This window comes from Megalobrama amblycephala, linkage group LG1 (genome assembly GCF_018812025.1).
Source record: "Megalobrama amblycephala isolate DHTTF-2021 linkage group LG1, ASM1881202v1, whole genome shotgun sequence".
NCBI lineage: Eukaryota > Metazoa > Chordata > Actinopteri > Cypriniformes > Xenocyprididae > Megalobrama > Megalobrama amblycephala.
This window is the reverse complement of record NC_063044.1, coordinates 22,252,036-22,268,280: the sequence shown is the minus strand read 5'-3', so window position 1 is coordinate 22,268,280 and position 16,245 is coordinate 22,252,036. Positions and strand designations below refer to the sequence as shown.

The following is a 16,245-nucleotide window of genomic DNA, read 5'->3' as shown; positions in this document are numbered from 1 at the left end:
TTCTTAAATCAAGAAGCATTTTCTTAACAAGTACAAATTATTTTCTTGTTTTCAGGAAAAATAAATCAAAATTAAGCACGTTTTTCCTTAAAACAAGCAAAATAATCTGCCAATGGGGTAAGCAAAATAATCTTAGTCCAAACTGAAAACAAGATTATATAGCTTATTCTTGGTTTGAAATAAGATTATTTAAGACAAAAACTCTAAGTAAGAACAGCATTTTTTGCAGTGTGGCAACTAAATACATTTTTTATAGTATATTAAAAGCACATTTTAGTTCATATTTCATGGTGTCTCAAAATAGCACAGTTGAGTACACTTAGAAGTTCTTAAGATTATCTTAAGAAGTACTAAATAAGAATTTTTAGTATATTAAGTACAAAATTAGTGCGCAAAAATAGAGAACTTTGAGTACATTATTGAAATGTACTTTTTTTTTCACCTGGGTAACACTACACACCTATAGACTGAACACGTAATACACTATGTCACAACTTTAAAACGTTTTTACACAGACACAGGTAATTCACATACACATCTCTCTCATGTGCGCTAATTCATTCAAATAAATGTAATCTTACCACTCTATCTCTAAATTTGGCAGAATGAGCTCTAACAAAAATAACCTTAATTTTTACCCTTCTGGTCAAATATTGCACTGGTCAAACACCAATAACAGCTTTAACTTATCAGTGCTGGCAAGTAACCAAATATCATGGCTAGGTGTTTTATATTACACAACTTTAATGCACTTCACACGCAGGTCATTGCATGCCAGGTGTTTTTTTGCCTTCACATCATGCATTAAAATTGTGCAACGCAGACCAAGCCATGAAATATCCCATACATATTTTATGCATACAATATAGTATTTGATTTCACTCTTTTTAACAGATGACACCTCTACATCTGAATTCACTGGCTCTGCTACAGAACTTCAATTTATTATACTGGGAGGTGATGAAGATCTTATGGATCACAGATGTGACATCATTCTCAGGAAAAGAGCTAAAAGAGCTGAGTCTGAAACACGTAACAGAAAAGGTCATGTTCGTGGCAGAAAGATCTCTGTGGTGAAAACACCTTCCACCTTCCATCATGCTGTTGCTTTTCCTCAAGGGTCAAATCTATCAAGGATCAAATGCCAGATTATGCATCTCTGGTCTTTCCTGGACCTCATGCCTTTCTTTTAGTTACTGACAGAGAAATATTGTTATATCTTTTTTTATTTATTTGTAAATGCTTGGACACAAACCAACTAATAGTACAAACATCACAAATATCAAGAAGTCTGTTACTAATAGGCCTACTGAAGTTTGAGCTGCTGTTTTTCTATCAAAATGATGTCACTTCCTGGAGATGGTGATTTAATTACAGAATTGGCATTTGTTAGTTATAAGGATAGCTCATCCGAAATAACATTTCTGATGTATTTATCATTCATTCACCCTTATGATTCTGTGAATGGACAGACCCTAGTTTGAGGATTTTGCTAATTTTCAGTGAAGCTTTATATCATTTCATTAGCTGTGGAAAATAGCCAAATATCTAAAACATTCTTGAAAAGGCACCTATTATGCAAAAATCACTTTTACATGGTGTTTAAATATAAATGTGTGTCCCCATAAATCATAAGCAGTGTTTCAGAACAAGCCATTTACAGATCTGGGCAAAGTGAAGTCAGTTTGTACAGGCCTCGCCCACAACTGCTGACAGACTCTCAACCCACCCTGAGTGAGTAGTACACAGTCCACCATCTTTTCCAGGCTGGAGCAGCTGTAGCCGCAAGAATGTCTCATAAACGATTGAGGTGTTTTGTTGTTGGATGTAAGAGTGAACATAACAGTCTCCATGTACTCCTGACATCAGAGCTGCTGAAGACGCAGTGGATTAGTTTTATTTTTGAAGAAAATGTACCCCACATAGCCAAATTCGTTTATGTCTGCGCAAATCATTTCACTCCAGACTGCTTTGTTAATGAATGTCCATACAAAGGGACAATACAAAACAGGTTTTGCTAAAAACGTTGTTATTCAAGGATGGATCTGTACCAACAGTTTGTGATCCACCTAACAGTCTCCAGAGTGATACTGCATTTGGCAGTAATGAAGGTGAGAGCACACTTTATTATTGTTCATCGGAGTTGATTTATGGATATAAAGTTTACCAGTTTATTGAGCACCCCAGAAAAGTTATAAGATCTGTATATATTTGTTTACTGTTAGTTATAACGAGTGTTTTTGTGTAATGCACTGTGTATGTTGATAATGCAAGGGAGAGAGAGAGTTTATGGATAAGACTTTAATGCACACCTTTTGTACTGTGTTTCATTCAGCTCTTACTGTAAATTTCTGGAGTGAAAACAGACGCTTCATCTTTTGTGTGATTATGTACAATACACTTCATAAAACTCATCAGTATAGATTTGGCCATCATTCAAACGGGGTCCGCTACAACAGGCTTGTACTAATAGAGGATAAAAGCAAGATGACAATATAAGTTATTAAACTAAACTATATCTGTTCTATCTCCATGCAGCATATATTATCTGACACTGTAGGCATCATTGTCTGAATCCGGTTCAGACTGAACACTGTTACTGACTGTTTCTGACATTATTATTGCGTTCTGACTCCTGACACTGGAGAATGAGCTCTTAAGGTTCTTCCCTCTTAGGTCGGGAGCAGCAGCTCATTTGCACTTAAAGAGACATAAACTAAAATAAGATGTTCACCTCCCAAAAAAGTGCCAATTTTAACATACTATAAAAAATTATCTGTGGGATATTTTGAGCTAAAACTTCACATACAGAATCTGGGCACATCAGAGACTTATTTTATATCTTGTAAAAGGGGCCATAACAGGTTCCCCTTAAATGTGAATCTTGCTACTTTAATTAAGTCACTTCAGCCCTATTATCAACAGTTCTCACAGTTGTTGCTTGGCTTTTTAAAATCTTTTGTGGTTTGAACTTCCGTGCTTCTCTGCATGGTTGGTACTTTCGTTTGTTACTCTGAGACTTCCTGTTGATGTAGCAAGGCTGCAGTGCATGTGCACATAGCTGTGTTATACAGGATTACAAATACAGATTTTTCTGTCTGAATTAACTATAACTCGATCAACAGTCCTCTTTTGCAAGAATGTCTGCTTCTGTGGCTGTTCCAGTTTTATCCTTAAATTGAGTGTTAAGACTTCACTGTTCTTATCATACCAAACAAGATGGCTCTGAGGCGAGGTAACTCTCAATATTATCACACAATAGTCAAATTTTTTTTTTTTCTATGTTTAGAGGTTTATGGTTTTAATGCTTTTTTTAAAGTTTTTTAATAAATAATAACATTCCTGTAAATGAGTTTGTTACAAACTGTGCAGCTCAGGATGTTCTTGTGATGTTTGAGCATGTTGTATGTGGTCGACCATGCTGGCCTAAGTAACACATTTTATGTGTATTTTTAAGTGCAAAGAGAAGATTCAGAATCACGTAGTAAGTAAAACTCACTGGTACTTTAATTTAATAATTTTTAATTTAATAAAGAGCACTAATATTTTTGTGTTTAATCTTGTTTACTTCTGTCCAGGTTTACTCCACGATCACGGTAAGCATTCTTACCTCTGCACTATTGACTTCCAGTTTTTCAGTAAGTAAAAATATATGGGTAATGTAATGATTGTAAGACTAAAATTCATTATTTCAAATTAGAACCAATATCACAGCATACTTTAAATGACAAACAGGTAACAACTAATTTATCAATAACCATGGTAACTAGGCAAGGGCCAGTATGAGATTTTGACGGTATGATAACCTTAAGCAAAATATCACGGTTTCATGGTATTGCGGTTATAGCTCTAAAATGTGTTATTTTAAAATGTCTGGTAAAAAACTTTTTTCCATTGAACACAATATATTTTATATATATATTTTTAAATATTTTATTTATTTTTAAGCAACATATAGAATATTTGGAACATTAGTAAACATATTTGTCAGGTTAAATAATTAAATTAAATTAAATAAAAAAATTCACATTATTATTTTTTTTATTTTACAGAACAACAGTAAAATTGCAATACTAAAATTTATGGATGTGTCAGGTTTCACTGAAATGAAGGACCCAAATGCAGTTAGTAATGCAACAAGAGTTTTATTCAGTGATAATCGAACTGCTGAATTCCAGATTCACAGTCCAAGAACTCGATAGAAGAGATCAGAGTCCAAACAGATCACATTCCAGGCGAGCAGTAGTCAGAAACAAGTGATGGTCACCAAAGATGATAGCCCAGGCAGATTCAGAGAAATCCACAAATCTAGATAGTAATCCAGAGCAAAAGTCCAAAAATCCAGATGAACAGACCACTGGCCAAGGAGCATAGGCAGTCCAGACAGCAGTTGGAAAAACTGGGCAGAAAAAGGAAAAACTGAAAAAAAACTCAAAACAATAACTGATGAACCAAAACAAGAAACGCGTGAAAAGCGTTAACGACAAAACACACTGGCAAAGACAAAGAGAAAACATGAGATTTAAATAGGGAAAAAATAAATGAGAAAATAACAAACAGCTGTGAACGCGTAATCAACCACGCTAATCGCAAAACGCAATCAGCTGAGTGCGGCTGTCACGTGCAAATGAAAACAAAACACTGCGTGCACAACCACGGCGATCACAAAACGCGAACAGCTGATAGTGGCCGGCACGTGCAGACAAAAACAAACAAAGGCCCATGCAGGAGAAAGAGACAGATCAAACCTGAGCCCTGACAGTACCCCCCCTCCCAGGGACACCACCCAGCATACTCCTGGTCGAGGGAGACTGACGACGATGAAACTCCACGATGAGCGAGCAGTCCAGAATGTCCCGAGCTGGGACCCAAGATCTCTCTTCCGGACCGTAGCCTTCCCAGTCCACTAAATATTGAAAGCCCCATCCACGGCGCCTGGAATCAAGAATCCGCCTGACGATAAAGGCAGGAGTGCCCTCAATCATCAGGGGGGGAGGGGGGTGGGGGTAGAAACATGAGGAGAATGGATGACATGACATTACACCTCTCTCCAGCAAGGCATATCCACACGCTGTAAACAAACTCCAATTGAGGAGGGAGGGTGGGGCTTTGGAGGTGGGCAAGGGGCTGGCGAAGGGCTGGAGACTAGAGGCGATGGTGGTGGAAGAAACCAAAGTGGTGATGATGATTGGAGTAGCTAGGTGGTGACCCAGAGAGCAGCCAGGATGACAGCCCATGGCCGAGTCGACTGAGGGAGGAGCCATTGTGGAGACTCGGCTGACGGCACCAGGGGGACAACTGATGGAGATGTACAGTAGATGATGAAAGTGGAGCCCATGGTGCACACAAAGAGACCAAGTCAGAGCTGTACCACAAGCATCTGAGATGTGGTCAGGGTGCCAGAGGACTGAGGTGGAGATACCAAGGTCCAAGACAGAGCCAGAGGGAAGGCAGAGCCCGCTGGAGCCAGAGGGGTGGAGGGACGAAGCGTAGCTGAATGCCCGTAGGCCCATGGTGCAGGCAGGGTGATGTCTGAGGGATGTTGGAGGGCTAAGGGAGCCTGATCGAGCTCTGAGTACAATGGCCATGGTGGAGCCGAGGGAGGAGCCAAGGCAAAGCCGACAGTTCGTCAGGCTGAGGTGGAGTGACACAAATGCTGGAGATGGAGCCATTGGATCCACTTAAATGGGTGAAGCAGGAGACTGGAAGACCCGAGGCCTGTCCACATAATATTGTGTTGGAGGAGAAGATAAGGGGCTGAAGGCAGGAGAGGGATGCTTGGTGGGATCAACGACGATGACATAGATTTTGTAGTTTGCAAAGGGAACAGGTAACTGAAGAAAAACAAACTAAAAGGCTATGAAAAGGAAATGAAACACAAACAGAAAGTGACAATTAGCATGCATATTACTAGGACATTGGTTGTTTATTAGTATTTATAAAGCACATAATTAATTCTTCAGTACCATATTCTACATCCCTTAATCCTACCCGATACCTAAACTTAACAACTACCTTTTTAACTATTAATAAGCAGTAATTAGGATTTTATTGAGGCAAATGTCATTGTTAATAGTGAGAATTAGACCTAAACTATAGTGTGACCATCAATCCTTGTTTGCACATAAATGTTAAACTTGTCCCTCAAATCTTATTGATTGATTGATTGATTGATTGATTGGAATGTTGTTCCAGGATCAACAAAGATGTTGATCCAGGAACAGGTCTTACTCAGCAAAATCACGGTGACCTCTTTGCACCCTGGCCTTCTTGTTGAGAAGGCCAGTCCATGGAGAATTTAGCAGCTGCTGTCCTACATATTTCAACAAGGTCCACTTCCCCTGGCGTAGGGGAGGAGACTCACCCATGGCACTGCCAGGCCTAGAAGAAATATTAGGAGGGAGGATAGCATCCTCTTCATCTTCCTCCAAATCCTCTTCCAAGAGAGGAGCAACCACCTCATCCTCCTCCTCCTCCTCCTGTTTGTCCCCTGCTAACGAATCTGATTCGAAGAGGGGAGGAAGTTCAGGAGAGATCTCATCCATCAACTCTCCCCAGCTGCACCAAGGCTGAGAAGCAACCACCTCTACGCCATATGCTATTAGTTGGTTTTCATTTATACTTCTGTGTCGTTGGCCGCGTCTACATTACAAATTCAGGGAGAGGTTCTAGCAGACCATGCTTATGGTCCATGAATAATTGGTGCGTTGTTACATTTTTGAAGAGGTGCACATCAGGCTGCACCAGGCTATGGGTGCTACACACATCCTATGACATAGCTACGGCGTAGTTTCAATGCTGAAGTATAAATGAGCCTATTAATGGGAAATGAGAGCAGTGCAGACAACACTCTGGTTTTGCGAGCACAGCCTGTGTGTATCTAACTACCAAATACACTATGCACAGAAGGTGAGAGACCTTAGAAGAACTAATAGACCTGCACGTATACGAGCGAGACGGATCATTTCCTTTTGCTGCTCTGCTAGATGGGCTCACAGTCACCATAACAGAGATGCAAACACAGGGGGATTAACAAGATCACCACAATGTGCCTCATGGGAAAAAATATATTAGGAAGGCAGGACTCTGCATCACTGTCATGATTGGTCTGTAAACTGACAGACATGGTGTTATTGGTGCTTCCAGGATTGGTCACACCTCAGGCGTTTTCCCACTGAATGCTTGAATGAGAACTAGAACAAACTCCATTTTCAAAAATAAGTTTAAGTCATATACAATGCTATGTACAATTACATTAACATGGTAGAGATGAGGATTTTTAGGTGATTAGGATTTGTTCTTTTATAAAAACAACTTGGTAAAACAACTTTCAGAACAAAGTACAGTCTACTCATAACCAAAACAGTAACTCTCTTGTAAATCCTCTCAACCCCATAGCTGTCACATTAAAGATAAATTTTGCTGTTTTAAGACAACTAGTTAACTATATTAAAATGTATTAAAATTACATTCATTCCAAAAACCACATTACTTGAACTTGATAACACAGGTAGTTTACCCAAAAATGATTTTACAGAAATTAATATTGATTGAACAACTTGAGGGTAAGTAAATGATGACAGAATTTTTATTTTTTGGTGACCTATCCCTTTCAGTACACAGGACACAAATTTTGTCACAACCTTTCATTTTTTTAAAAAAATCTAGCGTTAGTGTCAGTTCTGGCAGGTCACGTCAGTCAAGCTTGCATCAGCTGACTCCCAGGTGACTTGCCTACCTATAGGAATACGACTCCTATTACGGCATCTATATATAAGCTCCTCAGTATTATCAGCAGCTATTGCATTTCTCAGGAGCAAATTAAATGGCGAATTCGACAGGCAAACAGCATCATCTCACTAGGAATTGTGCAATCGGGAATTTAGCGAGAGGGATTTGTGGATTTCACCTCTCATTCACTGCATTGATCATAAGCCGACTGATTGGAAATGACTGAGTTAAGGTTAGCATTGCTTCTCGCATCGCTGCAATTAGACATGGACTGGCAGTTCAGATTATCTGCACTCCCTGCATGAAGAAGCGTTTCAAGACAAGATCAAACATCCACGTTACAGCCGGCTATTTCACTCTCCTTCATCTCTGAATGTTTCCACGAAGCTAAGCTAAGTTCCTTTTAATGCTCATTGTTTTAAAGCTAACTCATGATGTTGTTAAAGCTATCACTCTTGCTTAGGCTTCTAGTCCTTCTCAGTAAAAATGTTTTTGCAAAGCTTTTGCGATCGTATTTGGCGATGCGAGTTACTATCTGTTGTCATTGGCAACCGGCTCGATCGCTGCACACGCCAGTCGGGGCGCTTTCGTTTGTATAGCAACATACACGCTGGTCGGATCGCCGTGTTTAGCGCTATACATCGCAGATTCAAGCAGCTTTGCAGTAGAGACGGAAAAACAAAGATTCATGATGCAAACGGCTTTTCTGTTGTGGTGTAGCACATAGTAAACATCGTTTTTCTTAAAGCTATAGTGCCACTGGAAACGCTCGTTCTTGGTCTAGTTGCTATTTAGAACAAGCTGTTCTTAAGGCTATCTAAAAAATTGCTTGTTACAGAAGCTCTAATGTCATTGCTGCATACTATAAGCACTACTGTGGTAAGTTTATTCAGGTACATGTTATCTTAAGCTGTTGTCTTAGACTTATGCTCTTTATGATATCCAATCATATCGCAACATTCTGTGATAAGTGAACAAACGTCTGTGGCTTGAAAACTTATCAGAGTATTGTAACATGCTTTTTTTTTAAATACACAGAGGTTTCTTATTCAACTTATTCAATTGTCGAACTTGATGGTCCTGTAAGGAGTGTGATATCATGGGAGTCGCCATCTTCTCTTTCGTAGCCAAAGGAATCGGCCCGACTGGAGCAGAAATCGTGCTCATGATGAGGAAGCACTGCATTTCATTTCTTAGCTGCACGCTGCATCTAACTCAGAGCTATTGCTGCGGGTGTATGCTTCCCCAACCTGACTACCACTAGTTTAATACTAGTCTGTGATTTACAACATGCTTGTTGTAACAGATTGCTGCCACTAGGGGTGTAAGCTTCCCCCAATAGGAGAGAGAAGAGAGAAAAAATTAAAATAAAATAATAATAATTTTATATTAGGCAATGGGTGTATGCTTCCCTGACTAGATTGCTGCTAACGGTGTAAGCATATATGATATATAAAAATCGCTAACTAAATGCGCTACAACATGCTTGTTGTATCAGATTTGCTGCTGCTACGGGTGTAAGCTTCCCCATTTATTTATATAAAAAAATAAAATAAATAAATAAATCAGGTCATTCAGGTAACTGCATTTTGAGGAAAAATGGCATTCAGATTTTCGCCTTCAGTTTGTGTTGGGGGATATCAGCATATGGTTTGTTTTGGGGGTTTATTGCTGCTCTCCCTGCTCTTATCCATGCTAGGCTGCATGGATGCGCAGGGAGTTCTTGCCCAGAACAGAACCATACCGCCAATACAAACTCTATGCATTATCTATCATATTTGACGATAGTGGTCCTGACAGAAATCTAGCGTTAGTGTCAGTTCTGGCAGGTCACGTCAGTCAAGCTTGCATCAGCTGACTCCCAGGTGACTTGCGTCTACCTATAGGAATACGACGCCTATTACAGCATCTATATATAAGCTCCTCAGTATTATCAGCAGCTATTGCATTTCTCAGGAGCAAATCACCCTCCTCCATCCCCAGCTCCTCCTCTCTTCAGTCAGGATTGGCCTTATTATTTCCCCTGAATCAGACTAATTCTCGAAAAATGTGTATGTTAAATCATGACATTTAATGATATCTGCATGTTGGTCCTGTTCTGTTTACCCTGGGGGGTTTATTGCTGCTCTCCCTGCTCTTATCCATGCTAGGCTGCATGGATGCGCAGGGAGTTCTTGCCCAGAACAGAACCATACCGCCAATACAAACTCTATGCATTATCTATCATATTTGACGATAGTGGTCCTGACAGAAATCTAGCGTTAGTGTCAGTTCTGGCAGGTCACGTCAGTCAAGCTTGCATCAGCTGACTCCCAGGTGACTTGCGTCTACCTATAGGAATACGACGCCTATTACAGCATCTATATATAAGCTCCTCAGTATTATCAGCAGCTATTGCATTTCTCAGGAGCAAATCACCCTCCTCCATCCCCAGCTCCTCCTCTCTTCAGTCAGGATTGGCCTTATTATTTCCCCTGAATCAGACTAATTCTCGAAAAATGTGTATGTTAAATCATGACATTTAATGATATCTGCATGTTGGTCCTGTTCTGTTTACCCTGGGGGGTTTATTGCTGCTCTCCCTGCTCTTATCCATGCTAGGCTGCATGGATGCGCAGGGAGTTCTTGCCCAGAACAGAACCATACCGCCAATACAAACTCTATGCATTATCTATCATATTTGACGATAGTGGTCCTGACAGAAATCTAGCGTTAGTGTCAGTTCTGGCAGGTCACGTCAGTCAAGCTTGCATCAGCTGACTCCCAGGTGACTTGCGTCTACCTATAGGAATACGACGCCTATTACAGCATCTATATATAAGCTCCTCAGTATTATCAGCAGCTATTGCATTTCTCAGGAGCAAATCACCCTCCTCCATCCCCAGCTCCTCCTCTCTTCAGTCAGGATTGGCCTTATTATTTCCCCTGAATCAGACTAATTCTCGAAAAATGTGTATGTTAAATCATGACATTTAATGATATCTGCATGTTGATCCTGTTCTGTTTACCCTGGGGGGTTTATTGCTGCTCTCCCTGCTCTTATCCATGCTAGGCTGCATGGATGCGCAGGGAGTTCTTGCCCAGAACAGAACCATACCGCCAATACAAACTCTATGCATTATCTATCATATTTGACGATAGTGGTCCTGACAGAAATAGAATATCACTGAGCAATTTATGTTGTATTTCATATTTTTTGACAAAACAAAGGGGCAGAATTATTTTGATGAATGAATAATGAACACAGATTTGAATACTTGATTCTGATTGGCTGGAAAGTGTGCGTTCAAACTGTTTAATGCACAGGTAGTTCCAGTCAATTTAATCACCATTCTATATTAATGCACTGCGTTCATTGAAACACACTTACAAAGATTATAAGCTGCACACACACAAACTGTAATGCTAGGTTAACTCAAAAAATGAGGGTGGATCCACACGCAAAGAGTTTAATAATAAAATAAACATAATAAAACCAAAACAGAAACCATGAAACAGAATGAGCAGCACCAAACATACATCCATGTAGGACTAGACTTGACAAGAAACACAAGAAACACTGGGGTTTAAATACTAGACTGGTAATAGACAAACAAGACACCTGGGAAAGATCGAAGAGCTAATCAAATAGAAACTATGAAGGACTTCAAAAATGGCACACAGGGCAGCCAACAGCAACAGAAATGGTAAAATACAAACTAAAAGTCCAATTAACAAAACTCTATGCCAGGGAATACCTAACAGAAACTTTCAGGATTTAACCTTTTAATTTTTTCACAGATGACACCTTCAAATCTACATCTGAATCCACTGGTTACACTAAAGACCTTCGATTTATTTTACTGGGAGGTGATGAAGACCTTATGGACCGCACATGTGACATCATTCTCAGGAAAAGAGCTGAAAGAGCTGAGTCTGATTCACGGCACAGAAAAGGTCATGTGTGTGGCAGAAAGATCTCTGTGGTGAAAACGCCTTCCACCTGGATGAGTGACGTGACATCATGCTGTTGCTTTTCCTCAAGAGTCAAATCTATCGAGGATCAAATGCCAGATTATGCATCTCTGGTCTTTCCTGGACCTCATGCCTTTCTTTTAGTTACTGACAATAGGGAATTGACTGGGAGGGAACAATACCTTTTAAAAGCAATCGCTAAATTGTTTAGCAAAGAAGCCTTAGATTATGCTATGTTATTGATCATTGGGAGAAATGAACCAAAAGGGATCAGTAGTGTCAGCAAGTATGTGAGAAGGGTTTATACATTGGAGGACAATGAACAAAGTGTTCAGAGTCTGTTTGTAGAAATTGAAAGAATGACACAAAACAAGGAGTCCACATTCTTTATTCAGCCATCATATGAAAACCTCATGAAAAAAGCATTTTTATCATGGGAACAGGAAACACAAAAACTCCATGCACAAGAGGTGACTGCACTGAAAGAAAGATTGAGACGTACTGAAAGTGATTTAAAGAAAGAAATGGAAACTTTGAGGCAGTTGATGCTTGACACTGTGATACAGTTAAAGAAAGACAAATACAGTCAGGAGCAAAACCAGCAAGGGGCTTCAAGTGATCATGAAGATCTGCTGTTTAAAGAATATGAAGTTTGTAGTGAAACCACCTTGAGAAACATGATTTCAACCATCATTGATGATTTTACTGAACGTGAGCACAAACTGAAAGAACAGCTGGACACATGTAGAAACATGTGTTCATCCATGGTTGATGATCATATTCGTCGTGAGAGTCAGATGAAGAGTGATATTGAAAAGCTCCAAAGAGAACTGGAGCAACTCAAACTCAAGGAAGGAGAGTGGGAACAGAAACAGGACAGAGAAACACAATGCATGATGTGGCTGGAAAAAGAACGGAGAAGAAAAGAAAAGGAACTGGAGTCAAAAGAGAGAGGAACGGCAAAGAAAGAGCAAGACCTCCAACCTAGTGGAGATGGAGAAGAGTTTAATCTACACAGCAACGTGGAACTAACTTCTCATGAGTGTAAGTATTGGTAAAGTCATCCTGACACCAAAATTTGAATGTTGCAGGTTCAATACAATCAGTGGTTGTATTTATTTTCCACAGAAAATCATTTGAAAAATCACATTTACAGTAATGCACTTCAAACCAAAGTACACAGTTAAGGCCCCAGTATACTTCAAACGAAGTTCTTTTTCATTCTTTGTTTAGGAGTAAAACAAAGTTCAAAATGCGTGAGCAGCGATATACTGTAAACGAACATCTGACACCGCCCACACTGCTGAGAGCAAAGGTTATATGAATATGTAAATACGTGCTGCACTTTCTTCTCAGTAACAAAATAAACACAACAAAAATGAGAAAACAGCAAGCATTTATTATAGAAAGCATAAGAAAAGCATCCAATCATAATAACATTAGTATGTTAGCACGAGCTCTGCAAATTAGCACTCCAGTCACGTCACGTCTTCATATATCACTTTATTCAATAGATTGCTTAAAATCAAGCAGCTTTATAGTATCAAACATGAAAAACAGTGTTAGTGCCTCATTTTTTTACAAGCACAACTTCATTTTGTACTATAAAACAGCTATCCAGTGTGTTCATGTTTTCACCCGCGGAGCTCTTACCTCGACAAGCTCAAACACACGAAAAATGAGTTAAAGATGCGTCCCACGCGAGTGAAGGCGGAGCCTCAGCGCACACCTCCTGTTACGTTATCGTCACTGACCAATGGTAGTACGAAAGGTGTTCTGCAGCTGAAGTGAACTTTTCCTGAAAGTTCGCTTTAGCAATCCGTTTCGAACTTCCAAAAAGAACACAAAACGAACTTCGTTTTGGCCTGATTCAGTTCTTTCTTCGATTTCGTTTGAAGTATACCGGGGTCTTTATACTCATTACAGCCCAAATATTAAACATATACAATGTTTCTGTTATTGTTGATAATGTTCTACTATATTCTTAGTATCTAAAGAACAATGCAGATCTCTAGGTGAAGGAGAGAGAGAGTTGAAGTGCAAAGATGAAGATTCACCAGACAGTGTATCGCTTGACTTTGAAGGTTCGAAACCTGTAAGACGAAACAGCAACCAATTCACTCCTCCAAATAGTAAGAATTTATTCTTTAATCTTAATTTTGACAGACAAATATATACACTGGTGGCCAAAAATTATTAGAACACCTGGCATATTTAAGAGGTTTCAGTTGTTTTTGTTGAATTGACCATTACAATACCCATCTCAAAATTCTCAGTATTAAGAAGAGAACAGCGTGATGAGATAAACACCACAATGACTAATGATGCAACAGTGTTTTCAAGAACTGTGCCTCAGAAACTGGGAGAAAAAGGACTTGTTGGCAGAACAGCAGCAAAGAAACCATTACTGAAAGAGAAAAATAGAGTGAAACGCCTGAAATTTGTAATGCACACAAGTAATACACAAATGAAGATTGGTATGTTGACTAATGAGTCCAAGTTTGAACAGTTTGGCAATAAGCGAAGAGTGTATGTTTGGCTGAGGGAGGGGGAGAGATATAAAAGTGAGTGTCTTTGCCAACAGTTAAACACGGAGGGGGTAGTATTGTTAGGGTATGTTTTGTGTTAGTTTTATTCCTGTGTGTTTGTTTCCTGTGCTTCAGTTCTATTTAGTCTTAATTGCATTCTAGTTAGTCTCCTTGGTTACTGATTACGTTTAGGTGTCTGCCATTATGTTCTCTGTGTATTTATACTCCTTGTGTTTTTCAGTTCATTGTCGGTTCTCGTCTTGGTGTGTTGTTGCTTCCTGTTGGCTGTATTCTAGTCTATGTTTATAAACCTTCGTGTTGGAATTACTATTATCTCCTTCGTTGTCTGCTTCCCTGCAACTCACCGTAACAAGTATTATGGTGTGGGGTGCGATTTCAGCCTCAGGAACAGGTGACTTAGTAAAAATTAATGGCATCATGGATAAGAAAGTATACCACAACATTCTGGTGAGGCACGGAGTACCATCTGGGAGTCGTCTTATTGGGCCTGGATTTATTTTCCAATGACCCTAAACATTCTTCTTACTATTGCCGAACAACCTGTGACAGAAGGATTCTGCTGGATGATGAACTGGCCCCCTCAAAATCCGGACCTCAACCCCATCAAGCAAATTTGGAGCGAGTTGGAAAATAAACTGGATAGATATATTGTACATTCAAAGGAAAGCCTTGGATTGAGTTGCAGAAGGCATGGGGGATAGTGTTGAAGTTCTCACTTTGCCAGAGAGATGTGCTGCTGTAATTGCGGCAAAAGGTGAACATAACAAATATTAAAGTTAAAAGTGGATAAAACAGTACAACTCACTTCATCTGATATTTTTTGTGCTCAGAGCAACCATCTGCATGTTTCATGAACATTATGAAATTAAATCATGTTTTGGAGGCAAAAAAGGTCAATATTTTCAGATCTGACATGTGTTCTAATAATTTTGGCCACCACTATATATAGTATTGTGTGTGTGTGTGTGTGTATAAAAATATATATGTAGTCAACATTTGAAGTGGATAAAACCTTTCACCAAAGTTGTCCTAAAATATTCTTCTTAGGAAAACTTAGTTCTTAGGACAACTTTGATGAACTTTTTAGATCCACTTTAATATATATATATATATATATATATATATATATATATATATATATATATATATATATATAATGTGTGTGTGTGTGTGTGTGTTTGTGACATATCAGGACACAAATTTGTGTAATGACATGAGTATGACATGGGTATTACAAGGAGAGGGTGACTTATGAGGACATTACCCCATGTCCCCATTTTTCAAAATATGATATGATCATTTACTGTACTTGGTGTAATTGTAACCTAAATTAATGTGAGGTTGAGGTGACATTCATCAGCATCAAGTGTTGCAATAATAAAGAATCAATGCTTTAAACTTATGTACCCGAAATTGTGTTTGCCCCCTAGTGACTGAAAGTGATCATGGACCTCTAAACAAACTCTGAATGGAAAGATTTCAATTGGAGGATGTTCGGGTTCCGTTGACATTTCACTTCATCATAATTCAACAGATGGCTCAAAATGAGGCAGAGGTCAAAAAACCCAAATACATGCATGTGTGAAGCACACCACAGACTCCAAGCTGGTGGATACAATAATATGACCGTTTAAAACCTGCTTAAAAAGATGAGGATCACATTTGAAATACATGTCTGAAGAGATGAAGATGAAGATAAAGAAGATGTCTTGCAAAGAGACTCATCTAAATCATTCACAATATATTTCTGTATATATGTACATTTGTGTTGGAGACATTTATAAACATTTAGGAATATTAAAATCTGTTACTAATGTTTCCATAATATTAAGAGTCTGGAGGCCATTGACTGTGGAAAGATAAAGTGGTGAAGCACTAATCCTAGAATAAGAGGCCAAGGTCAGTGAAGAGTATAGGACAAGAGTAAATAAAAAATAAAAGTATCCAAAGTATTTTAAATATATACACTTTATGAGTAAATGTAGGATGAAAAGATTGAAATACTATTTGA

General features: G+C 39.0%; 1 protein-coding gene across 2 annotated transcripts; it reads left to right on the top strand.

The window, feature by feature from the left end:
• Positions 1 to 3,017: 3,017 nt before the first annotated feature.
• LOC125244443 (trichohyalin-like) lies at positions 3,018 to 16,059 on the top strand. 2 transcript variants are annotated; one of them, XM_048154529.1, is made up of 6 exons: positions 3,018 to 3,235; positions 3,458 to 3,484; positions 3,579 to 3,596; positions 11,512 to 12,729; positions 13,674 to 13,817; positions 15,665 to 16,059. In XM_048154529.1, exons 1-6 carry the CDS (start codon positions 3,220 to 3,222, stop codon positions 15,700 to 15,702), a joined length of 1,461 nt encoding a protein of 486 aa, XP_048010486.1. In that variant the 5' UTR covers positions 3,018 to 3,219; the 3' UTR covers positions 15,703 to 16,059. The 2 variants fall into 2 exon arrangements, with proteins under 2 accessions (XP_048010486.1, XP_048010490.1); XM_048154533.1 differs by lacking the exons at positions 3,018 to 3,235; positions 3,458 to 3,484; positions 3,579 to 3,596 and adding an exon at positions 10,786 to 11,417.
• The last annotated feature ends 186 nt before the right edge of the window (positions 16,060 to 16,245 follow it).